The sequence below is a fragment of the Cucurbita moschata genome, unplaced genomic scaffold (genome assembly GCF_002738365.1).
Source record: "Cucurbita moschata cultivar Rifu unplaced genomic scaffold, Cmos_1.0 Cmo_Scf00021, whole genome shotgun sequence".
Taxonomy (NCBI): Eukaryota; Viridiplantae; Streptophyta; class Magnoliopsida; order Cucurbitales; family Cucurbitaceae; genus Cucurbita; species Cucurbita moschata.
In genome coordinates this window covers 3,722,961-3,748,530 of record NW_019268537.1, presented here as the reverse complement: position 1 = coordinate 3,748,530, position 25,570 = coordinate 3,722,961, and the positions used below count along the sequence as shown (strand labels likewise).

The 25,570-nt window shown below is 34.9% G+C and overlaps 3 protein-coding genes and 1 pseudogene across 4 annotated transcripts; 3 read left to right on the top strand and 1 right to left on the bottom strand.

Moving 5' to 3' along the window:
- The first annotated feature begins 1,000 nt into the window (after positions 1 to 1,000).
- Positions 1,001 to 25,137, top strand: LOC111458150 (cytochrome P450 71B2-like). Of its 2 annotated transcripts, XM_023100633.1 has the most exons (3): positions 1,001 to 1,967; positions 2,324 to 2,940; positions 25,111 to 25,137. In XM_023100633.1, exons 1-2 carry the CDS (start codon positions 1,038 to 1,040, stop codon positions 2,921 to 2,923), a joined length of 1,530 nt encoding a protein of 509 aa, XP_022956401.1. In that variant the 5' UTR covers positions 1,001 to 1,037; the 3' UTR covers positions 2,924 to 2,940; positions 25,111 to 25,137. The 2 variants fall into 2 exon arrangements, with proteins under 2 accessions (XP_022956401.1, XP_022956399.1); XM_023100631.1 differs by lacking the exon at positions 25,111 to 25,137 and having other exon boundaries at positions 2,324 to 2,991.
- On the bottom strand, positions 9,633 to 11,911 carry LOC111458142 (cytochrome P450 71B26-like). Its single transcript, XM_023100621.1, has 3 exons — positions 10,785 to 11,911; positions 10,105 to 10,699; positions 9,633 to 9,931 (listed from the first exon to the last, which is right to left on the bottom strand). The coding sequence occupies exons 1-3, from the start codon at positions 11,712 to 11,714 to the stop codon at positions 9,906 to 9,908; spliced, it is 1,551 nt and encodes a 516-aa protein (XP_022956389.1). The 5' UTR covers positions 11,715 to 11,911; the 3' UTR covers positions 9,633 to 9,905.
- Positions 16,166 to 18,904, top strand: LOC111458151 (WAT1-related protein At2g39510-like). Its single transcript, XM_023100634.1, has 7 exons — positions 16,166 to 16,570; positions 16,897 to 16,959; positions 17,072 to 17,188; positions 17,269 to 17,509; positions 18,091 to 18,252; positions 18,325 to 18,476; positions 18,553 to 18,904. The coding sequence occupies exons 1-7, from the start codon at positions 16,185 to 16,187 to the stop codon at positions 18,725 to 18,727; spliced, it is 1,296 nt and encodes a 431-aa protein (XP_022956402.1). The 5' UTR covers positions 16,166 to 16,184; the 3' UTR covers positions 18,728 to 18,904.
- Positions 23,151 to 25,159, top strand: LOC111458732 (annotated as a pseudogene).
- Positions 25,160 to 25,570: the final 411 nt, after the last annotated feature.

Below are 25,570 nucleotides of genomic sequence, written 5' to 3'. Positions count from 1 at the left end.
TGTTGATCTAATATGTTACAATTTTCACTCGTTTTTATTGTTTTTTATGAATAAAAAAAAATTTGACAACCCAACCTGTACTCGACCCGAACCCAACCCGAACATAGAGGGTTGAGTTGGGTTGGATTGTGAAAAGTTTTGGGTTGGGTTGGGTTGGGTAAAAAAATTCCTCAACCCAACCTAAATCCTTTGCTCGTTTTTATTGTTTTTTATGAATAATAAAAAAAAAAAAAATTGACAACCCAACCTGTACTCAACCCAAACCCAACCCGAACATAGAGGGTTGGGTTACCAATCCAACCAACCCGAACTTTTGGATTGGGTCAAAAAAATCCATCAACCCAACCCAACTCGGACCATGTACACCCCTACCAAGTATTCTTTTAAAGACGAACAACAATTATTAGTTTATAACCCATTGAAAGAGCCATTTTTTTTTTGTCCGTTTCTCTGTCCCTACAAAGATACTCGAATCAATAATATGAATCGATGGGCCAAAAATTTTATGGATGTTGATGTATGAATACTTTTGTAAACACACCATTAGAAAAATTATTTTGAAACTCGGTAGATATTCCTATGAAATTAGAGGTGTTTGTAGATTGAATTAAGTCGAGTTGTGAAATTAGAAGTGTTTGTAGATTGGATTAGGTCGAGTTGTGATATTTTTTAGACTCAATTCATTATTTAAACGGTAAATTTTTTAAAATATCTATTTAATTATTTTGGAATGGAGTTAGAATTGCAATTTAATGTAAATATATATTTTTGAAAAATTACCTTCAAAATAGTTAAAAATTATTTTTTTATATTAATTGTATTATAATGTATTCTTAAAATTAATTTGAGTGGGTTAGAATTTTTTTTTTTTTTTTTTTTAACCCATGAACCTAAATTTTCATTTAATTGAAGTTAACTCAACTTCAATAATTTTATAACCCAACCCAAACGTTGGGTTGAGTTAAACCTCACTCCCTTGGTGTTCATTCCACACTCTGCCCTCTCTCGCTCTCTATCATTCAAAGTAGAGCATGTAAATGCTTAACGTTGATAGAATGATGCCTAGTAATGATTTTTTCATCTGGGTTCCTCTGCTTTTCCTCTGTTCTTCTCTGTTGCTTCTTAAAACCATAAGAAAACAGGCAAACCCCAACAACAAGCTTCTTCCTCCAGGCCCTCCAAAGCTTCCTTTGTTGGGCCATCTGCACCTCATTGGCTCCCTCCCTCATCGCTCTCTCTCTCAGCTTTCAAAAAAATATGGCCCCGTCATGCTCCTCCAATTGGGCTCTGTTCCAACCATCGTTATCTCCTCTGCCGCCGCTGCAAGAGAGTTGTTTAAGTTCCATGATCTTGCTTCTTGCAGCCGCCCTCTCTTAACGGGTAGTGGAAGATTTTCCTACAACTTCGTGGATCTAAATCTATCACCGTACGGTGAGCGTTGGAGGGAACTTCGGAAGATTTGTATGCTTCAGCTCTTCAATCCTCGGCGGGTGGAATCTTTTCAGGAAATTAGAGAAGAGGAAGTGGGGCGACTTGTAAACTCCATCTCTCAATCCTCTTCTTCTTCATCTCCAATTGATCTGAGTGACAAATTGTATTCCCTCACTGCAAATATAACAACAAGAGTTGCTTTTGGCAGCATCTTCAGCGGGGGAAAATTAGATGATGAGCACTTTCAACATGTTATGAGGAGAGCAGTTGCTGCAATTGGAAGCTTCTCCATGACTGATTTCATTCCTTCTTTCGGTTGGATTATTGATCGGTTGAATGGTGTTCATGAGAGGCTGGAGAAGAGCTTTGCTGAAATGGATGCCTTTTTTCAACATGTAGTCGAGGATCGTATCAACTTCAAGAAGAGTTCTAAGAATGAAGAAAACATTGTTGATGTTTTGTTGAGAATGGAAAGGGAAAGCTCTGAATCTGATGCACTAAAAGTCACCCAAGATTGCGTTAAAGCACTCATCATGGTAACCTAAAATTAGAGATTGTTCATTCGGTATTTTGTTTACACAAGGCTAAGGGCACCGATTATCTCCATCTCAATTACTGCCCACTTTATATATCATTCGATTTATTAAAGTAGATCTTGTATTGAAAAGATAGAAATTATCGAGAAATTTAATCTAAATGAAGAATTTTGTTCCGACAAAGATTGAAATATGAAGTAGGAACGAGGACTAAGAAGGTCTCTTCCTATGAACATCTCTACCTGAACTTCTTTCGAAAATATAGTTGCCCCATAAACCAATAATGATATAACCATGGAGTAATTTCTTTATTATTATGTTTTATTTTCTTCTTCTTTGGATGTATGGTTTTCTAGGATATTTTTCTAGCCGGAGTAGAAACAGGAGCAAGCACTATTGTTTGGGCCATGGCAGAGTTGGTTAGGAACCCAAAGGTGATGAAGAAGCTCCAAGACAAGATTAGAAGTTGCATAAAAGAAGATTCAGTAAAAGAGATCGACTTGGAGAAGCTTGAGTATCTAAAAATGGTAGTGAAAGAGGTTCTCAGATTGCATCCACCAGCTCCACTTCTACCTCCAAGAGAAACCATTTCCCCTTTTAAGCTCAACGGTTACGATATCGACCCCAAGCATCATCTTCACATTAATGTGTGGGCCATTGGACGAGACCCACAATCCTGGACTGATCCAGAAGAGTTCTTTCCTGAGAGGTTTATAGAAAGCAATGTCGATTACAAAGGACAAAACTTTGAATTAATACCTTTCGGAGGCGGGCGAAGAATATGTCCAGGGATGAACATGGCTATCCTTGTGGTGGAGTTAGCACTGGCTAACCTCTTGCTGTGCTTTGATTGGAAACCCCCAGATGGAATGAAGGAAGAAGACGTAGATATGGAAGAGGATGCTATCAAGAAATCACCCCTTAAGCTTATTCCAGTCCTTTCAACTAATTTTTAGTTGATAGTTTATGTTATCTAAGAGAATTAAACTACTCAAATAAAAGATCAATATTATCTTATAGCTAATTAGCCAATTTTTATCTCTATTTCTTACCGATAAATTAAATTAAGATATATAAAACCCAAAAAAAGAATATCGAGAAAGAGACAATAAAAGACAAAATGAGATCAAAGACCTAAAACAAACTCATAAATTTTTGGAAACTACTAAGCACTTTCTCAAAATTGAGTCATGCTTTGAATTCTTTAAATCACATCTTAATACTTCTCGTTGATAGAATGATGCCTAATAATCTCTTCATATGGGTTCCTCTGCTATTCCTCTGTTCTTCTCTATTGCTTCTTAAATTCATAACAAAACAGGCAAACCCCAAAAACAAGCTTCGTCCTCCAGGCCCTCCAAAGCTTCCTTTGTTGGGCCATTTGCACCTCCTTGGCTCTCTCCCCCATCGCTCTTTTACTAAGCTTTCGAAAAAATATGGCCCCGTCATGCTCCTCCAAATTGGCTCTGTCCCAACCATCGTGATCTCCTCTGCCGCTGCTGCAAAAGACTTGGTTAAGCTCCATGATCTTACATCCTCCCGTCCCACTTCTTCCAAGAGAAACCATGTCTCATTTCAAGCTCAACGGTTACGACATTGATCCCAAATGTCATTTCTATGTCAATGTTTGGGCGATTGGGAGAGACGTGAATTGTTGGAGTAACCGAGAAGAATTCTTGCGAGAGAGATTCATAGGAAGTGATATCAATTACGTAGGACAACATTTTGAGTTATTACCATTTGGAGCGGGTAGGAGAAGATGTCCAGGAATGAATATGGGGATCCTTGGAGTGGAGCTCGCGCTAGCTAATCTGTTGCTTTGTTTGGATTGGAAATTACCGAATGGAATGAAAGAAGAAGATTTGGAGATGGAAGAGGATGTTGGTATAACTGTCGCCAAGAAATCACTTCTTAGACTTATTGCAATTCACCACTTAAGAGTGTAGCTTAGTTTTTGGTAAATTAGTGTACCAAGTAGAATGGAGTTAGCTTTGTAAAAGAAGATGAACATTGATTCAACTCATTAGCTCAAACGACAGATAGGTCGTTATTTCCCCTTTTTGAAGGGAAAAGTGAGCTGATAAAAATGAATCAAATAATAATGCTCCCAATGATGTGATAAAGTGAATCCTTTAATTTCAGTTTTTGTTTTACACTTCCGAATTTCATGACTAAGTTGTAGCACTCACTCCACCCACCCGTTGGATTCAGTAAGAATTTAGTGCAACTGATTGCTAGTTAGAATATAGTCAAGATATTCGTAATCCGTCAATATTTAGAGAATATATTAATTATAGTATATATGTTAGATATTAGTAATTGATTAATATTTTTCTATTTATGATTTGATTCGTAGTATATTAATTATAGTATATATGTTAGATATTAGTAATTGATTAATATTTTTTCTATTTATGATTTGATTCGTAGTATATTTTATTTTATTCTCAAGATTTAGTTAGTTTATATTTTACTAGTTGATATCTTGTATCCTATTAAACGTTGTGAATATTAATGAAGATTGAACCTTCGATCCCAATCCTATTTTCTCATTCTTAACTTTCTATTGTTTCGGTGAGTAATAATATTTTCAGATCTATTCACACTTTTGAGTGGCAGATATTGTGTCAAATTCACCCTCAACCTCAATCAAGTTGCAAGGATTTCTTTCTTAGGAGGAATAGTGAGGTTCAAGAAATTGGAATCCCATTTTTTCCGTCAAGAAGTCGAGAAGGTCTATGAGATAAGTTTTTGGATTTTTTTTTAGATTTGATTTGTGATTTGTGATCTAATATTTTTCGTCAAGAAGTCAAGGAGTCCCATCTTTTGTGATATAATATTTCATTATGTTCATCTAAGGAGATTATTCTACAAGATTGGCGAAGAAACTTGGTCGGAAAACGTGACCAATATTAGAATCCCAAGGGATCTTTCCAAGAATTGTAAGAAAGTGAACGACCTATTTTGAATGCTCATATTTCGGTCTGTGTTGAAGTAAAATTCAAGAATTACGATCTATAACTTTGTTGAAGAAACTATATCGATTTGGATCTGAATTAACAGATATGAAAAAGAGAAAAAATGAGAGAAGTTAAATCGGAAATTAGGAAGACATTCGACTTGATTCGCATGCGTCAATTTAAGAAAATTTGGTTTCCCAATGCGCGCTCCGAATTCGAACCCATGCACTCGTCAGTAGCTGACTCGAGCGCGCCATGTGGCAGCACCAGAACGCACATCCTCCTCCCTCTGGTATAGTCGTATGCGCGCATGGAGTGTTTGGCATGTGGGAGCACGTGCTGCGGCATGTAAGTAGGTTTTTGGCCCGTTCAACTTCAGTTTGCTCGATTTTATCCCGATTTCAATTCTAATCATATTTCTATGTAAACTAGGACCTAATTGAGGAAAAACAATATTTTTAGACACCTTATTTGCGTATAAACGGTAAGTGAAAGGGCACACGTCAACCCTGCAAGTCATCGTACAAATTTATAAAAAGAAATACTTGTAGGGATCGCTTGGATGCATGCATGTTAGTATGTTCATCCTCGATGGTAGCTTTTCTAGGAAATGATTTCCGGTAATATAAGTAGGATGCATAATGTGAAGTTATATGAGAATGTATTCATGTTTTATGCTTCCGCTATGTATGTATTTAATTCATGCTGAAAGAAGAATGATAAATTGTGAATTCTGCGATCTAGGTGTTAATGGATGTTATTGCCACGTTGAACATGTATGTTTATTTTGCATGAATTAAGTATGTTGATTTTAGGCAATCCAATGTATGCACACTCTGTTGTTTCCCACAACCTACTATTATGATAAGTTTAGGGATTTGTGGTCAGAGTCATAAGTCAATAATTATAGACTATCCTTTCCCTTAGGAGCCTAGCATATCACCATGGCAAACGAAGTATCTTAGAAGTGTTTTTAGGCTGCTAGTTTTGTGAACAATATCTATAGCTTTGTAGGGGAACCAGAGGTTCTTGTCAGTTCTTACTACTCCTAGTCGTTTCGCATGGGAAACGTGTGCCCACATCGTACAACCCATTAGCTGCAAGGGATAAAGGAGGGGTCGTGCCCCCCGAATGAGGGGGACTATCATGGACCTAGGAGGTACTCAGTGTCACGGTCATGCTCGTCCAGGGCATGTTTCCATGGCCGCATGCCACGCGAAACCCTTTATTTTTCTATGTTGTATTGCTTTACTATTGTATTTCTAGGTTGTACGACGTTTCAATGAAATCATGTCTAGGTCTGTCAGACCTAAATCGCCTCAAAATATTCTAGAGGGATGCGACTAGTTGTCAAGTCTTCCTACCCGAAAAGTTATATACTGCTTAAGCCGTTGTTGTTGCCTTTGCTTGCATGCTATGTAATATTGATTTCAATCTCTCACTCAATCTTGCTTTCAAACTCTCTTTCAAAATCTCCCTGCCCTCGTTTCTTAAAACTTTCCTCTAGAATCGAGCCTAGAGGCTTGAGCATATGTTGCATGGTGTAGGCGACATCAAAACGAACTGACTTAACTCACTTGTTGCTGAAAAGTGTGTGTCACACAATCGCAAGTCTGTTGCCAAGAAAAGTACAATTGTGACAAGTGGTATTAGAGCTTTGTTAGCTCCTTGACGCATTAAAGACAGAAACCATGTCGACGACAAATTCGGCACTCAAATTACAAGTCGATCGACTTACTTTGGTAGAGGAGGAAATGTTGTTCCTCAAAGAAGTCCCTGACACTGCCAGCTTCCTGAAAGCACGAGTGAAAGAATTGAAAAAAAAAAAGGTTGAGGTAATCCACACAATGGGCAACCGCCTGGATGGGTTGCTAATCAAAGAACTAATATTTATAGTGGACTAAGAAAGAGTTGCTCCTACGAGCAGCTCAAGACCTGTTAGTAGCCCTGATAGCTTTGTCGCGCACAAGGAAGGACGTGGCTAAGAGTTTGACGAGCTATAAAATACCATGATGAAGTTGTTCGATGAAGTTGTTCAATGAATTAGTTGACGAATTCAGAACAGTTGATGCCATCAAGGGAGAGATGGCTGAGATGAACACCCCATTGGAGTGACTATGAAACTCATTCTGGACCTAACAAACTGAAGTTCCCAAATCCCAGAGCCTTCAAAAGGAACGGGATGTCAAAGAGTTAGAAAACTTTATCTTTGATGTAGAACAATACTTTAATGCCACAGGGGTCTGTACCGAAGACATAAAAGTTATGGTAGCCACAATATGTCATTTATCATATATATAGTTTTACTATGTATAACTCTTGACAAAATTAGAAATAACCAGCATCAACCAAAATTTTTATTATCAAATGACCATTAGCATCTTTACGTCACCATACCAATATGGTTTTTTACAACCCAAATTTTTCAACATCAACCTATTTTATCAACATATCTATTGGATTTTTTCCACCCTCTATCTTCTCCAAACACATATCATCTTCTTCTACTGACCTGCGATTAAAATGGTATCGCCTTATGATGTGTTTTGTCTTTGAATGATAGACTGAGTTATTCACTAACTGTACGACACTTTGACAATTTGTATAAAAAATCTTCTTGCTGCTTTCTTGTCTAATTCTTCTTAATAGTCAGTTATCCATATCATCTCCTTTCCAGCTTCAACTATTGCTATATACTCAACTTCAGTTGATGAAAGAGCAACACAATTCTGAAGTCTAGACATCCAGCGAAGAAAAAACTTCTTGAATTAGAAAATGGAAATAAAGGAAAAAAGGAAAACTCATGGCTTGCTCCCACTTAGTTATATCCTCTAATTATAAGACATCATCAAAGGACTCTAGTTTCCTAGTTTGCAACAGATAGTGTAATGAAGGTACATACCTATCTCGTAATCTGATAATTCTGGATGATCTTCTCAATACCAATTCAAGTGTCACTTGCTCCACCTATAATTCCTTAGCAATAGTATCAAAAGTTTCTTGAGTATCTGTTACAACATCACTAGGTGAATTTCTCCACAATTCAACCTGAATTCTCACTTGCGTCGTTGTCTTGAAATCTTTCTTCTCTCACTTAGCTTTGATACTAGTTGTTAGGATCGCACAACAATCTAGATCAATATTTATATTTGCACATGGACGGATTTTGAAAAGATCAAATTTAAGAAATTTATTGGATACATCTTGGAGTTAGATTTATTTGATAGATACATGTATTAGATTGTTTATGTATTACCACAATGATAGTGCATGTATTAGGTAGATTAGTTATTTAATATTTGGTACATGTATGCCTATACACGATGGTTTGAAAGACCTATATAAGAACCAACTATGTACCGATTTTAGATCAACTTAAAAAAGAAGTATTTATTTTTCCAAAAAGAAAAAACAAATTTGATTGTTGAGAGAATTCAACTCCTTTCCCATAAACATTTTATGTTCTCTAACAAAGTGGTATAAGAGTAAAAAAAAATGGCGGAGTTCCAAGAAGATGTCATTGGATAGTGTATCGCTGCCACGTTTGGTGAAGTCAACAACAAAAAGGGAGCATTTAGATGCGAGCCTCGCTTGGGATGCAAGATGTATGTAACGTAGTCGAGGGTGGTTACATCAAACTTGAGGTATTGTTGCCATGTCTGGTGAAGTCAACAAGAACAACCAGAGCATTTAGATGCGAGCATCACTTGGGATGCATGATGTATGGAATGTAGTTGACAGTGATTACATTGAACTCAACGAAATCAGAGACATGAAAGTAAAAAGATGCAAAAACAACCATTGATGAAGGACAAAACCACGTTTTTTATTATTCCAAGCAATTAAAGAGTCAAATTTTGAGAAGATAACAAACATAACAACAAACAAAGAGGAATGAGACATGTTGACAAAAGTCTTCGAGGAGCCAATCGAGTAAAATAAGTACGACTCCAAACAATTAACGTGAATTGGAGGCATTGATAATAAAGGAGTTGAAAGGCATATCCGATTACATCATACATATACAAACTCTAGTGAATTAACTTGGGAGCAATGGTGACACTTTCAAGGAGTTGCGGGTTGTGGAGAAAACTTTGTAGTCACTAACTTACAATTTTGAGAATGTCGTGTGTGCAATCGAAGGGTCGAAGGATCTAAAAGATTAAACGGTTCATGATCTTGCAAGATTGCTAGAGGCACACAAGTTAGGAAGAACAAGAAGAACAAGTCGCAAGAGGAAGCGCTACAAGCCAAAACGTTCATCAAAGACAAAAATGTGTTTTACACGCAAAACTAGCATTGTAGTGGGCGCAACCATGGAGATCAAAAAAACAATCATAGTGTTGGAGGCCACGGTCAAGGTGAATTCTACTAGAAGAATGTGCAGTCAAGCTAAGCCGGTCAAATAATTTGAGTGTCTAGTGATAGCACGAGGGGACTATACAAAAGAGTGCAAATCAAATATCGAGTGATATAATTTTGGAAAATATGAGTAACTTTTAAAGGACAGTTATGCTAAGAAATGGTGGAAAAAAATGAAGAGACAAAAGAAGATGGTGTTCTCATGATGGTTAACAAAAATGTTACTTGTGACGACGACACAACTTTGTATCATGATACCGTGACTAGCAACATGTGTGGGTACAAGCACTTATTCAAGAAAATGTGAGAAGTTAAAAAAACAGATATATCGTTCGAAGATGCATTGAAGATCCAAGTGAAAGGCTAAGGCACGATTTATTATTTACAAGCAGGTGGTTCGAATGCTTCACTAAAGGATGTGAATAATGTACATGGTCTAAAGAGCAACATTTTAAGCTTGGGGCAACTCATGAAGAAATAGTCGATATCAATGAAAAATCGATTGCTGCAATTGAAAGATACTGGAGGGTGTTTAGTAGAACAAGTTGAAATGACGGGAAAAATGTGTACAAGTCGATATGGAGGATAAGTCGATGGTGTGGCATTTGAGGTTTGGTCATCTCCATTTTGGGTACCTTAAAGAGTTGATGGGCATGGACCGAGACAGTGACAAGTAAGGCCACCGCAGAATCTAATTTATTAACAAAAAATATAGATAAAAAATGAGGTAATTAGCGGTAAGATAATATTTTATTTTATTTGAGTACCTTAATTCCATTGGATAACGGTACCTTATTCCATTAGCTAAAAGTAAGGGACTGGAGTAAGCATAAGGGGTGATTTCTTAGCGGCCCCAAGACCAACAGCCTCTTCCATATCAACATCTTCTTCTTTCATTCCATCTGGAAGTTTCCAATCAAAACACAGCAACAGGTTAGCCAGGGCCAACTCCACCACAAGGGTTGCCATATTCATCCCAGGACAAATTCTTCGCCCACTTCCAAACGGTATTAATTCGAAGTTCTGTCCTTTATAATCGATATTGCTTCCTATAAATCTCTCGGGAAAGAACTCTTCTGGGTCAGTCCAAGATTGTGGGTCTCGTCCAATGGCCCACACATTAACGTGAAGATGAGCCTTGGGGTCCATATTGTAACTGTTGAGCTTAAAAGGGGAGATGGTTTCCCTTGGAAGTAGAAGTGGGATTGGTGGATGCAATCTCAATACCTCTTTCACTACCATTTTTAGATACTCAAGATTTTTCAAGTCTATCTCTTTCACTGAATCGTCTTTTACGTAACTTCTAATCTCGTGTTCGAGCTTCTTCATCACTCTTGGATTCCTAACTAGCTCTGTCATGGCCCAAACAATTGTAGCTGCCCCGGTTTCTACTCCGGCTATAAAAATATCCTAACAGCCAAAGAAAAAAAGAAATGAAACATGGTTATATCAAACGGATCAACAGTTTGCTATTTTCCAAAAGAGTTCAGGTTACCATGATAAGTGCTTTGATGCAATCTTGGGTTACTTTTAGTGCATCAGATTCAGAGCTTTCCCTTTCCATTCTCAACAAAACATCAACAAAGTTTTCTTCCTTCTTAGAACTCTCCTTGAAGTTTATACGATCGTCGACTACATGTTGAAGAAAGGCATCCATTTCAGCAAAGCTCTTCTCCAGCCTCTCATGAACACCATTCAACCGATCAATAATCCAACCAAAAGTAGGAATGAAATCGGTCATCGAGAAGTTTCCAGTTGCTGCAATTGCTCTCCGCATAAGATGTTGAAAGTGTTCATCATCTAATTTTCCCCCGCTGAAGATGCTGCCAAAAGCAACTCTTGATGTTATATTTGCAGTGAGAGAATAGGATTTGTCACTCAGATCAATTGGAGCTGAAGAAGAAGAGGATTGAGAGATGGAGTTTAGAAGGCGCCCCACTTCCTCTTCTCTAATTTCCTGAAAAGATTGTACCCGCCTAGCATTGAAGAGCTCAAGCATACAAATCTTCCGAAGTTCCCTCCAACGTTCACCGTACGGTGAAAGATTTAGGTCCACGAAGTTGTAGGAAAATCTTCTATTGCCCGTTAAGAGAGGGCGGCTGCAAGAAGCAAGGTCATGAAATTTAAACAACTCTCTTGCAGCAGCGGCAGAGGAGATTACGATGGTTGGGACAGAGCCCAATTGGAGGAGCATGACGGGGCCATATTTTTTTGAAAGCTGAGAGAGAGAGCGATGAGGGAGGGAGCCAATGAGGTGCAAATGACCCAACAAAGGAAGCTTTGGAGGGGTGGGAGGAAGAAGCTTGTTGTTGGGGTTTGCCTGTTTTCTTATGATTTTAAGAAGCAATAGAGAAGAACAGAGGAAAAACAGAGGAACCCAGATGAAAAAACCATTAGTAGGCATCATTGCATCAACTCTAAGCATTTCCAAGCTCTATTTTGGGAGATAAAGAGAGAGATAGGGCAGAATGTGGAAGAATACCAAGAGGGCAAGGTTTATAAAGTTTTCCATGGGATGATCTATAAAATTTCATATCAAATTTTAAATTTTGTGTATTTACAAAAGTGTTCATCAACATTCATATATTTTTGACACATCCATTGGTATTAATGATGCGAGTATCTTCCCCACAAACGGACACAAATGGCTTTTTCAAATGGGTTATAAGTTTTTAATTGCTGTTCATCTTTAAAAGAATGGTTGGTATATTTTAGTATATTTTACCTAATTTCTGTTATCGATCAATTGTAATTAAGGTCAGTCATCATATGGCTATAAGTTTGATCGTTCTAGTCTTATTACAATCTCAAGTGAACATACAAAGAGATCAAACAAAAAAAAAATTATTTTTAACATCTAAAGCAAGGTTGTCAATCTATGGAAATGACCCAAAAATAGCACAAGTTAAATCATTTCTAAGTGTTTTTTAAGAAATAGGTTTGTCTCAATTTCATCAGGTTTAAACATTCTATCACAAAACTATGGAAAAACCTTGGATGTAACTTATTTTTGTCATCTAATGCTTTACATGGCTCCAATAAGATTTTTTTTTTTTTGTTCAGATTTAGATATAAGCTTTTTTTTTTTTTTTTTGTACTAAATTTAGTGTTAGCCCAATCTCTAGTGATTATAGTACGTAACAAAAATGAGAAAGATGCTTTTGTGAATTACCTAATGGCACTCGATTAAGAAACGAAAAAAGTCACTAATGGTACCCCTCTAGTGGCCCAAAAATGGCATGTGAGCTAAACTACTTTAGAGTTTTTTCTAATGAAGATATGTGTCAATTTCATCTCGCTTAGATATTCCTTACAAAATTGTCAAAAAAATATTCACCATAGCTTAGGTTTTTAACCTAATGCTTCAAATTCTCTAAAAGGAGGTGAAACCAATTATAGATATTTTTCTATTGAACGTACGTGTCAACTTCATTAAATATGCCTCTTAAAGACGAATATCATATTTTAATCACAAATTCGAGCCTCCTTTCTTGGAGACTTGGACAAGCTCTAACTTTTTGGGGGCTCCATGCCATGTTTACATGTATGTACATCGTCGAATCCATTAGAGCTTTCTAGAGAGGTTGGGTTATATTTATACTATTGAAATAGAGGTACATAGTTTGTAACAGTCCAAGTGGGGTAGATTGTCAGTTGGAGAGAAAAATAAAACATTTCTCATAAGAGTGCGAAAACTTCTCTCTAACAAATGCATTTTAAAAACCGTGAAGCTAATGACGATACGTAACGAGCCAAAGCGGACAATATTTATTAGCGGTGGACTTGGGATGTTAGAGATTTATGAAATCCTACTAGGGCATTTGAAACATTAGATTAAAAAAACTAAGTGACGACTATTGTTTTTCAACAATTTTACGAAGAAGGTTCAAATTTGATTAAATTGGCACTCATGTTTACAATAGAAAAATATCTCAAAATGGGATTGCTCTCGGGCTATTTCAAAATGGGAGTGCGGTTAAGATGTCAAGAAAAACTTCTTTCTCATTTTAATTTTTTAGTATGTTCACTAGAGATCGAATCTACCATAGACAAATGCCTGGAAAGAATGTCTTTGAAGAGAATTCAATCAAATCACGAGTTTCTGGTGCTTCATCTTGTCAAAGAGGAGAAACATTGATGAATTTTAAACGACTAGTAATTGTTCTAGTATATATTGTATGAGTATGTCTAGAAAGGTATAAAAATGTCGAAGTCTAAAATTTATGGAAATAGCGACCGAAATTAAGAAACATCACGAAAATCATAGAAAGTAAAATGGTTTGAATTAATTGTAGTTTGAATTGGTTGTTGTGAGTAACTATGTAGAAGTAAAAAATAAACATAATTTCTAAATGTCATGATTTTTAGGGCATTTATACAACCCATAGCTCTAACTACAACAATACTTCATTAAAATCACATCACGATTACAAATTCAAATGAAATAACGAAACAAACCAATAAACAATCATTTCTAAACGGAGCTAATTAATCTTCAATTTTCACAAGTAAAGTATTCTTCAGTGTCTCGATCTCTTAAAATATGTTTGAATAAAAATGAGTACGTGATCCAAAACACCATCAAAATGAGCATAGCTCAGCATAATCCATATTTGTTGTATTAAAAAAATCACCATCCAAAAAATCATTCTCTCCCTCACTTTAAACACTAATTCCATTAAAAATCAAAACCCATGTCAACAAATTGGTTGAATATCTAATGTATTAAATATTTGTTGTCATATCAGACGGATTTTCATTGACATTTTTATGGTTAACTTAAAAAAAACTTGACAAGGTAATGTGAAACAGGATGAGGAGAACAATTTCTAGTTAAAAATGAGGTACTTTTATAATTTCTTTCTCATCTATTCAACTCGAAAATACCACTTTCATTGTATCATCTCAAATAATGAAGCTACATAGGTTGACTATAACAAGAGTATTAAGTCGATCGATATTACATGGTAAAATAATAGAAATGACCATAATATTTACGTTCTAAATTAACTTTCCAACTGCTCGGAAGGATTAGGAACCAAAATAAAATCAAATGAAAAAAAAAAAAAGCTTAGAAAAGAAAAGGAATAAGTGAATGAAGATCATACATGGATATCCATTCAAACGCTGTGAGTAGACAAACAACTCTGCTGCTAATGTCTCCCAAACCCCACAAACTCACTCTCTTCCAGACATATTTTATGATAATCTGTGGTATCAAAACTTGCAAAAATTGTATAGTAATAGCTACAAGTTTTGTGATATCCATTATTCAACAAGCACATTGTTTTAATATTCATAATCCTACCATTAAGTGTCGTATTAGAATTGGTTTTGGCTCTAAAAGTGCTCAGTTTTTCATTTGTGGCCTTGTCATTTGTGAGGTGGATAGCATTTAACAACAAAGAGTAGATATCTATTCTAATATTCACCCACACCTTATGCACTAAAATCTCCACCATCATCTCATAATTATCTTTTATGTCATAAATACTTTTAGTCTCATATTATCCTAAATACATTTATTTATTACAACTCAATTTCAATATATATCCTATATAATTATAGTAAGAAAAAAATTTATTTTTTAAAATTAATAATAAACTTAAGTTAATTCCGTTCATTTCATTCAAATTTTAGGATAACTCATAAACTAATCTTATTGTTCACTTGATAAAAAAAAAAATTCATAAAACACAAAACCCATTTTTGGATATCATTTTTTTTATAAACCGAGGGAAAAGGGGAGATATTTTGTAGAAACAAATTCATGATTATATATATATATATATATATGGAATTAAAAAATAATAATAATTCTAGGTGAAAGAAAGGTATAATGGGAAATTTGTAAAGACTAAATAATCAAACGATTGTTTCCAACTTTTGAAAAGGTTTAAAATATTGCGTTTACGTGGAGAATCGACTCTGTCAAATAAATTAAAGAGTTTCAAATATTTAATTATTGTGTCTATAATGCTTGGAAAAAGGTCAGTATTGTAATTGTCAAACTCATGTTTTCTTTATTATTAAAAATGGAAAAAAAATAGTAAAAAAATTTGGGATTTAAAAGGCCAGAAAGGGACACCAAGATCGTGTAATCCAGACGAATGGCACCCATTTTCCAACCCTAACGAAATAGTTCTTCTGGAATCCAATGAACAACAACGATTACTTAGGATTAGTTTGCGAATTTGTAGCACTGTAGTCGAATCATTACCAATGGCGCACTATGCGCCTAAGTGCGAAAAGACAGTGCAAGCTTTGTTAGGCCGAAACTTAATAAATAAATTTGCAATCTTTTAATTCTTCCTTATTTACTTTAGATTGGAATTTTACTCAAAATTTTGGATTTTTCAATTATAACCACAATAATATGATGGCTTTTGTACCATAAACACTCCTAATCTATTTTCTAGAAATATGTGGTTTTTTTTGTATAAAAAAAAAATTTAATAAAAATAATCGTTCGATTCAAGAATTTGGAATTCGGAGGACATTTCTGTAAAATGCATAATGTAAAACAAATACAATAATAACCCGAGCTAGGAGAACGAAGAGATAAGAGGGCCTATGGAGAATATGGTAAAAAATTCATAATAGAGTCCAACAACAGCTACCGAACCGAATATCTTCGTGCATAAGAATACAACACTTAGTAGCCTCAACTGTATCCAAAAACCAATATATTTTAGCATGTTTTTTTTGGAAATTTAACATGATTAATTTGAAGTTCTTATGAAAATTTTTGAAGTCTTTGATTTAAATGTGATATTAAAATATAATCGATGAGGTGTATGGTTTTGTTTTGTATTTGTGAAGGACAGCACTTCAAATTGGTGGCACTAATACTTAACTTTACACATGTGAAAACCATATTCTCTTGTAATTGTGTATGAATTTTTTTATGATCCTTCAACCAATTTGCTTTCTCCCTTGTGTGTTTGAGCTTAGTGGAGACCCTAGAGTTTGCTTATTCCGCCATGGAAAACACTTCTATAAAAACCACATTTACTTGAGCTTTTCATATGAGTTCAACTACATAGAGCTGAAGAACACAAGAAGAGAAGGAGAAAAGGGTTTTGAAATGGAGGGTTTTGCCAGGCTTTTTGGATTGGCTAAGCCTTATTTGGTGGTCGTTTTTGTGCAGTTTGGTTATGCTGGAATGACGATTCTTGCTAAGTCTGCCTTGGACAAAGGGATGAGCCCACATGTTTTCGTCGTTTATCGTCATGCGGTTGCTACTCTTGTTATTGCTCCTTTTGCCCTTATCTTTAACAGGTTCGGAACGATATATAGTCTTCCATTATAGTTTACCATAGATACTGTATTTGACCACTAGTACCAGTATTTTATTATATGCAAATATCTTGTATCTATTTATTATTTTTTTTTCATTTACCGTTCTTTCCTTTATAAATTATTTGATGATTATAAATAGAGAATTTTACACAATTTAAGTGGGTGGTTTCAACAAATATTCTCATCAATAAACTAGCCAAGCTAGCTATCAGTGTTGTACCGTTATGAAATGACGATAATATTCAATAATTATTTTTTTCTCTGTTCCTCGTTATAGAAAGTTGATTTTTTAGTTTTGCGTGTAGGAAGGCGAGGACGAAGATGACTTTTTCGATACTTTGGAAGATTGTGTTGCTTGGTTTATTGGAGTAAGAATTACTGATGAAATATTAGTTGACAATAAGAATGCTTTTTTAAGTTAATAAGTTACGATAAATTTGATCTGTTATTGACGTTGTTAAATGGGTTTGTGAATGGCAGGCCGGTGATCGATCAAAACTTATACTTTACGGGTATGAAGCTCACAACAGCAACGTTTACAGCAGCCATGTGCAATATTCTACCAGCTTTCTCTTTCCTTATGGCTTGGGCTTGCAGGTGATTCAAGTGTTGTGCATGAAATGTTTTAAGCAATTTTGGATTGGTGACCCAACATTGTATGAATATTTGTATGGCAGGCTTGAGAAAGTGAATATTTTGAAAAGGGGAAGCCAAGCAAAGATCATAGGAACCATAGTGACAGTTGGAGGTGCCATGATTATGACCTTCATAAGAGGGCCAATGTTGAATCTGCCATGGACAAATGCCAACCAGCACTCAGCTTCTTCAGCTGGTTCTGCTAATCACCAAAGCCCACTCAAGGGCTCACTTATGATAGCAACTGGCTGCATTTGTTGGTCAGCTTTCATCACTCTTCAGGTAAATATTCTACTTCTACCTGCTGATTTGATGATGATGTGGAGCCTGCTACCTATTTATAGCTTGCGGGAATAGATAATAAAAGTACATATAAAAATTGTCATATACAATAAATAACAATTTATAGTAAAAAGCGGATAGAAATATATAGGATAGATATTGTATATAGTAGATAGTTATACCTGTTATAAACTGAAACCAAAAAGCGGATAGAGATATATAGGGTAGATATTTTTTTATAGTAGATTGTTATACCTGTTATAAACTGAAACCATATATATACACCTTGGACATGTTTCGAAGATGTACTTTAATCATTATTTCTCTGTATTCTCTTGGTGCACATACCTTGTTAGGAATCACGGATCTCCACAATGGTATGATATTATCCACTTTGAGCATAAGCTCTCATGATCTTACACTAAATTAGTCAACGTGAGACTCACTCCCAATAATAATTCTCAACATACCTGAATTAATCAATACAAAACTTTTAGCAAATTTTTCTCTCCAGTTCTTTGTGTTCATTTAAATTGAGTGTGTGGTTGTGCGATCCTAACATTTGATGTCAATGGTGTTAGGCAATTACATTGAAAGAATACCCGGTGGAGTTGTCGCTTACTGCATTGATATGCTTGGTGGGCACCATTGGAGGGTCAGGGGTGGCTTTGATCATGGAGAGGGGGAACCTTGGTGCTTGGGTTTTGCACTTAGACAGTCAGCTTCTGGCTGTTGTTTATTCTGTAAGTATTCATGTTTCAGCTGATTTTGGTCTCTTTTTCCCATTCCTAATAGCGGTAATGTTTGGTTGGTAGGGAGTAATATGTACAGGGGTAACTTATTATATTCAAGGAGTGGTGATGCAAACAAAAGGGCCTGTTTTTGTGACAGCATTCAGTCCTTTGAGCATGATTCTTGTTGCAATCATGAGCTCCTTCATCTTGGCTGAGATAATGTTCTTGGGCAGGTAAGAACAAAACATGTTTCAAACAGCCTTCATGTTCCAACCAGCTCAAGCTAAAGCCTTTTCCACTCTTTTGCAGGATTCTTGGAGCTGTGGCCATTATCAGTGGCTTGTACTTGGTTTTGTGGGGAAAAAGCAAAGATCAAACTTCAGTTGATTCAGAGTGTGATAAGATAACACCTTGTGAGCAACAAATGACTAGAAATGGTGAAGAATTTGTGGTGGTTGATGTTGCGAAAGAGGACACAAATTGATGAACTCTAAACAACATGGTTGGAGTATCCTTCATTTTCATTTCAACTAAAGTGTATTTGTGAGTTTTTGCATTCATGGAAGGCCATATAAAAAGTTATGGTTTTTGTTGGAACCAAACTTCTGCGAACCTACAAATTTCCCCATTAATCTATGTTGTTGAGACATAATTTTGATGATATTCTTAGAAAGAAATTGGTGTTTCTTGAACATTAAAAACATGGAAACTAAGACCAAAATCTTATAGAATTCAGCTCTTTTACGCCTCCTTAATTCAACTTGAGTATAAAACTAATATCATTTTAAGGATTAGAAGAACCAAACCTAGTGGAATTTTGTTGACAAATTGTATTAGTGGTAGCTATAAATAGACCTTATGTCATGGAATTAATTCCATAAAAAGTTTGGAATGGGTTACCTCCCTGGCTAAAATGAGAGAACAAAACTAGTTTTTAAATTTGTGATTAGAATTACTCCACCAAATATTTGATCAAATGATTAAACCTATAGAATTTTTTTTTTTTCAATTTAAAAAATGTTATATAGCTTTTTACAACTCTAACAATATATAATAATAATAATAATAATAAAATAATAAATAATAAAATAAATAAAGAAATAAATCAATAAAAATAATTATAAAATAAATAAACAAAACAAAAAAAAAGAAACAACCTTTTCCTACTTCTTTCTACTAACCTTTAGTCCCTTCCCACCATTATCTCTCATCAACCCATCTTAAGCCACAAAATAACTGTTACTGAAAGAGAAAAACAACCGAGAAAAAAAATGCTTTACCTAGAGATTCACCGGAGATTTATGGTATATATTACATTTTCATTTTCTTGTATCCTACTTCTTTTTTAGAAATCACAGCCCATTATAATTAGATCTCTATTAAATTATTACAATATTTAGGTTTGAGTTAGAAACTAAATGTCAATAATTTATACGAGTAAATCATGTCTAATATTAGATTAAATTTATATCAGTAGCCAAATGAATAGATTAAAAATATAATGGTCAAGAAAATTTGTGAACAGGAAACACTGAAACAAGGAAAGAATAAATTTGTGAACAGGAAACACCGAAACAAGGCAAGAGTTGGAAACAGGTGGAATATATAAAAACAAAATTAAACGACAACAGACAAAATCAGGTGGAATACATAAAAACAAAATTAAACGACAACAGACTGAACATTTATATATATATATATAAAAAAGAAGATTCTAATGGTAGAGAAAAAAAAAAAGTAGATAGCTGAGAATAACTTGAAATAACTCTATCTATTTTTTTTTATACAATAGTAACCATAGAAAATAAAATTTTTAATAAAAATATAATTATAGATATATAACATTTCAACACTTTTAACCGGCCAATGTAAATTAGAGAAATAATTTTATAGAGTTCAAACTTGAAACTGATGTCATGGACTAACATAGGTTGACTTGGATTTCAAAGGACAGAATCGAACGTACATTAAGGATATATTCGTGACAACAACTTAAGTTAACCAGGTAAGCGACCTTACTATCGGCATAGTTATATTTGATGTTGACACGTGCCTGTGGTTCTGCACGTGTCATATATACTGATATGTGTGAATTATCTGTGAATCGGTATGCTTATATTATGTTTATGTTATGTTATAATATGTGAATTGTATGATAATCATTGTGATACAATGTGTTCAAGGATATGTTTGAGATAAGATATGAGAAGGATGCACAAAACAAAATGTAACGATAGGAATAAGATATGTTCATGAAACGTTAAAGTTAGATTACATATTGAAGTGCTATGGATAGGACAGATTGATAAATGAATATGGTTAGGATATGGGTAGAAAGGGATAGGTTTGTGATAGATTGATAGAACGATGTGATTGATAGAACGATGGCGTTAGGATACATTCCTGTGATGATATGACTAAGGTACGTTCACGTAACGATATGACTGTGATAGGTATAAAAACGTTAAGGCTACAATAAGTTATGGAATGATATGACCACAAAGTATTTATGATACGATATATTGTGATGCGATGTGTTATGTTTAGATTGTTTTGTGTGATCATTGAGGTAATTGTTGTATGAATTGCATGTTATGAAATGACATGTTAAAAGCATGGAGCGTTATGCTATGTTTTCTAAATTGTATGTATACAACATGTTATGAATGACATGATATCACGATAAATGAATGTAACCCTGTTAGGATTATGTATGATACATAGATGGAAAAATGAGAAATGACATTTAAGCATGAAAGATGATAGCGGGGTATACTCACTAATGATAAAAGTAGAAATATTGGAGACCTCATGCATCATGGGTGCTCATGCATTTGGGGAGATACCCCTATTCCATCACGAGGATACGGATGCGTATATTCATTGGCAGGACAACGATCGTTATGTTTTGCATAGCGCTGCCATGACGGTTACTAGTTCAAACGGGTGTCCGACCGAAGGAGCTCCCAGAATATGCTCGCCCGACAAGGAAAGTGGCCCAACGGTGTGCAAACTGATTGGTGAACCTATACTCGCACGTATGGGCTGTGTGTAGAGTATATGGTACACGTCCAAATTACCTATTAGGACAGCACCGTAGGAAAATAGATTGAAATGATAGGTCCCGTCATTGCATTCGCATGTTCTTGCATTTAACCCCCCAATAGTGAGGTCACTTACTGAGTATTTACATTTTTCAAGTTAAGGCAAGGCATTCCTGTACGGCTGACGACAGCATCGCAACTCGAGACCATGACACATGCATAGGATAGTGGTATTTATTTTCTTAGACTTAGGCTAGAATAGGATGTTTTTAACTTAAACGCTTATTTATTTTATTTAGTCTTTTGTTGTGTCGTTTTAAAGATGTTTTCGAAACACATAAATTCATGACTGTGTTTTTACGTGTTTCAAGATAAAAGATATGTTTTATAGAATTTAAATGAAATCTTTCGCATTCAATGTTTAGGATATGTATACAGTAACGACATTAAATTAAGTAGAAAATTTAGGGTCGTTACATATGTGACTTAAATACATACCTAACTCCCATACTAAAATGATTAGTTAATAATAGAAGATCTACCTATGTATGTTGCATTATTTTCATTGTAATTTCAATATTTATTTAATAATCCTTTGATTACTATGAATTCAATAAATGCAAATTAAAATGTATCTTAGAAACTCAAATATTTTACACAACATGTAGATAAAGACTACAACATCTTCTAGAATTTCCTTTCACGAGCTTACCATATTTTGAATGTAAGTGATTAAAATTTGTTGTAACATTTTGGTTCTCGTGTTTACAATTGACCTTTTCAGTATAAAAATTATTTGGTCTTGATTCATATCACATTATTTAATGATAATTTTTTTTCGTGAGCCACTTTTTAGTTTTTATATTTTTTTTCCTGTTGAAAGTGTTTATTAGAGATTGTTCTAAACCTAAAATCTAAAAAATTTAAAATCACAACCCTTGAACATAAGACAATGAAAAAAAAAAAAGAAAAAAAAAATCAGAATGAATAATTAAAAGCAACTGATAGTTCAATTTTATTGCAGAGGATGCAAAATTTTATGAATTTGTATATTTAGTAAAGAACACATTCAAAATGGTAATTTTTTTCATCATTAGTAATGGGTATCTTTGGTGATTATTATTTCCTAGAAAAAATAAGTAATTGTACAAACTACAATAGTGAGTCTAGTGGCTAACCAACCTCCACCACCTTATCTTATCCTGTTTTTTCGGTGCGGGTCATGAGTTTACCACTCGGGCCCCAAGAAAGTTCCATCAACAACATAGCGTGGCTACTTTATATATAAAACGTCTATATCAATAAAACTACATAAGATATTGAAAAAGACAGTTATTGTCGACTATGTGGTAGAAAATAGTTCAATCACCCTACACACAAATATTAGCCATCACACAATTTTTGTGGCAGAAGTTTGTTTATTTGACCTATAAACTTTCATAGGTTTTTAATAGGTCCTAAGTTTTCAGTTTTCAATTTATGTTATATAGATTTTGAAATATTTTCAATTTAACTCTCTACCTTATTTAAAATTTTCAAATTTTATTAAATATAAATTTGAATAATATATATAACCAAACATTAAACTTTTAAGTTTTATGTGGGTAGATTGATAAGTATCAAAATGATCATGAACTTATCAGACACAGTAAAAAATTTCAAGATCTATTATACGTAAAACTGAAAGTTTAACGAAAAAAAAAAAAACAGAATACCTCTAGAAAGTTTGATAAATCAAATAAACAAATTGACCTAAGCCGATAATTTAACATTATTCTAAAATCTATAAACACCAACCATTCTTTTAAGGATGAACCTCGCATCAATAATACGAATGGAGGTCTCAAAATTATATGAATGTTGAAGAACACTTTTGTAAATACACAAAATTTGTAAATTTATTTGAAAATTTATGGAACTTGCAATTGAACTCTTTATAAACCTTACCCTCTTGGTGTTCTTCCACATTCAGCCCTTTCTCTATCTATCTTTCAGAGTAGAGCTGGGAAATGCTTAGCGTTGATAGAATGATGCCTAATAATCTCTTCATCTGGCTTCCTCTGCTTTTCCTCTGTTCTTCTCTGTTGCTTCTTAAAACCATAAGAAAACACTCAAAACCCAACAACAAGCTTCTTCCTCCAGGCCCTCCAAGGCTTCCTTTGTTGGGCCATTTGCACCTCCTTGGCTCTCTCCCCCATCGCTCTTTTACAAAGCTTTCAAAAAAATATGGCCCCGTCATGCTCCTACAACTCGGCTCTGTCCCAACCATCGTGATCTCCTCTGCCGCTGCTGCAAGAGAGTTGTTTAAATTTCATGACCTTGCTTCTTGCAGCCGCCCTCTCTTAACGGGTAGCGGAAAATTTTCCTACAACTTCGTGGACCTAAATCTATCACCTTACGGTGAACGTTGGAGGGAACTTCGGAAGATTTGTATGCTTGAGCTCTTCAATCCTCGGCGGGTGGAATCTTTTCAGGAAATTAGAGAAGAGGAAGTGGGGCGACTTGTAAAATCCATCTCTCAATCCTCTTCTTCTGCGGCTCCAATTGATCTGAGTGACAAATTGTATTCTATCACTGCAAATATAACAACGCGAGTTGCTTTTGGCAGCATCTTCAGCGGAGGAAAATTAGATGATGAAAACTTTCAACATGTTATGCGGAGAGCAATTGCAGCTACTGGAAGCTTCTCCATGACCGATTTCATTCCTACTTTCGGTTGGATTATTGATCGGTTGAATGGTGTTCATGGGAGGCTGGAGAAGAGCTTTGCTGAAATGGATGCCTTTTTTCAACATGTAGTCGAGGATCGTATCAACTTCAAGAAGAGTTCTAAGAAGGAAGAAAACATTGTTGATGTTTTGTTGAGAATGGAGAGGCAAGGCTCTGAATCTGATGTGCTACAAGTCACCAAAGATTGCGTTAAAGCACTCATCATGGTAACTTAATAGATTGTTCATTGGGTATTTTGTTTGAACACAAGAATTGAGTTTTCTCCATAGGCTAAGGGTCTCCATTAGTGGCCCAATGAAAAATAGAAACTATCATTTTTGAGAAATTCCTTAAATTCAATCTAAATCAAAGAATTTTATGGAAAGGAACGTTGAAATAGGAAGTAAGAAGGGGACGAAGAAGATCCCACCCTATAGACATCTCTACCTAAACTTCTTTAAAAAAATAGTTCACCCATAAACCAATAATGATATAACCATGTGGGTATTATTATATTTAAGTTTCTTATTCTTTGTATTTATGGTTTTCTAGGATATTTTTCTAGCTAGAGTAGAAACAGGAGAAAGCAATATTGTTTGGGTCATGACGGAGTTGGTTAGGAACCCAAGGAAGATGAAGAAGCTCCAAGACAAGATTAGAAGTTGTATAAAAGAAGATTTAGTGAAAGAGATTGGCCTCAAAAGCTTTCCTATCTAAAAATGGTAGTGAAAGAGGTTTTGAGATTGCATCCACTAGCCTCACTTTTACTTCCAAGAGAAACCATCTCCCCTTTTAAGCTCAACGGTTACAATACTGACCCCAAGGCTCATCTTCACATCAATATGTGGGCCATTGGACAAGACCCACAATCTTGGACTGACCCAGAAGAGTTCTTTCCGTTGAAGTTTATAGAAAGCAATATCGATTACAAAGGACAGAACTTCGAGCTAATACCTTTTGGAAGCTGCCGAAGAATATGTCTTGGGATGAACATGGCTACCCTTACGGTGGAGTTGGCACTGGCTAACTTGTTGTTGTGCTTTGATTGGAAACTGCCAGATGGAATAAAGGAAGAAGATGTAGATGTGGATGAGGTTGTTGGTCTTACAGTTACCAAGAAATCACCCCTTAAGCTTATTCCCGTCCTTTCAACTAGTTTTTAATTTATAGTTTATGGTTATCCAATGGAATTAAGCTATTGACCTCTCAAATTCACTATCAGTTAAGGCTTTAAGTTTATCCACAATAGAGTTAGAAGAGCTAGTATAAATGATATCATCAGCATAAAAGCAAATAATGATAATATCACTTATACCTTCCTTTCTTCACGTATAAAGTAGTCCCATTATGATTTTTCATTTATTCTTTTTCTTAAAAATACCCATCAATCTTGCTATACCAAGCTTAAGGGACCTGTTTTATTCGATACAATGGCTTTCTCAGCTTGTATACCTTTGTTTCTTTGTTTTTTTTTTTTGTTTTTTTTTAAATTCTTTGGTTGTGCTACATAGACCTCTTCTTATAAATCTTTGTTTTTTTTTTGTTTTTTTTTTAAATTCTTTGGTTGTGCTACA

What these genes read in the sequence shown, in the direction of transcription:
- LOC111458142 (XM_023100621.1), bottom strand. Translation starts at nt 11,714, where the DNA reads ATGCTTAGAGTTGATGCAATGATGCCTACTAATGGTTTTTTCATCTGG. An exon ending in GCATCAAAGCACTTATCATG is followed by an intron (nt 10,700 to 10,784) that starts GTAACCTGAACT and finishes TTTGGCTGTTAG; the next exon opens with GATATTTTTATAGCCGGAGT. An exon ending in CCTTATGCTTACTCCAGTCC is followed by an intron (nt 9,932 to 10,104) that starts CTTACTTTTAGC and finishes TGCCCATCAACT; the next exon opens with CTTTAAGGTACCCAAAATGG.
- LOC111458150 (XM_023100633.1), top strand. Translation starts at nt 1,038, where the DNA reads ATGCTTAACGTTGATAGAATGATGCCTAGTAATGATTTTTTCATCTGG. An exon ending in GCGTTAAAGCACTCATCATG is followed by an intron (nt 1,968 to 2,323) that starts GTAACCTAAAAT and finishes ATGGTTTTCTAG; the next exon opens with GATATTTTTCTAGCCGGAGT.
- LOC111458151 (XM_023100634.1), top strand. Translation starts at nt 16,185, where the DNA reads ATGAATTTTTTTATGATCCTTCAACCAATTTGCTTTCTCCCTTGTGTG. An exon ending in CTTATGGCTTGGGCTTGCAG is followed by an intron (nt 17,189 to 17,268) that starts GTGATTCAAGTG and finishes TTTGTATGGCAG; the next exon opens with GCTTGAGAAAGTGAATATTT. An exon ending in GAGATAATGTTCTTGGGCAG is followed by an intron (nt 18,477 to 18,552) that starts GTAAGAACAAAA and finishes ACTCTTTTGCAG; the next exon opens with GATTCTTGGAGCTGTGGCCA.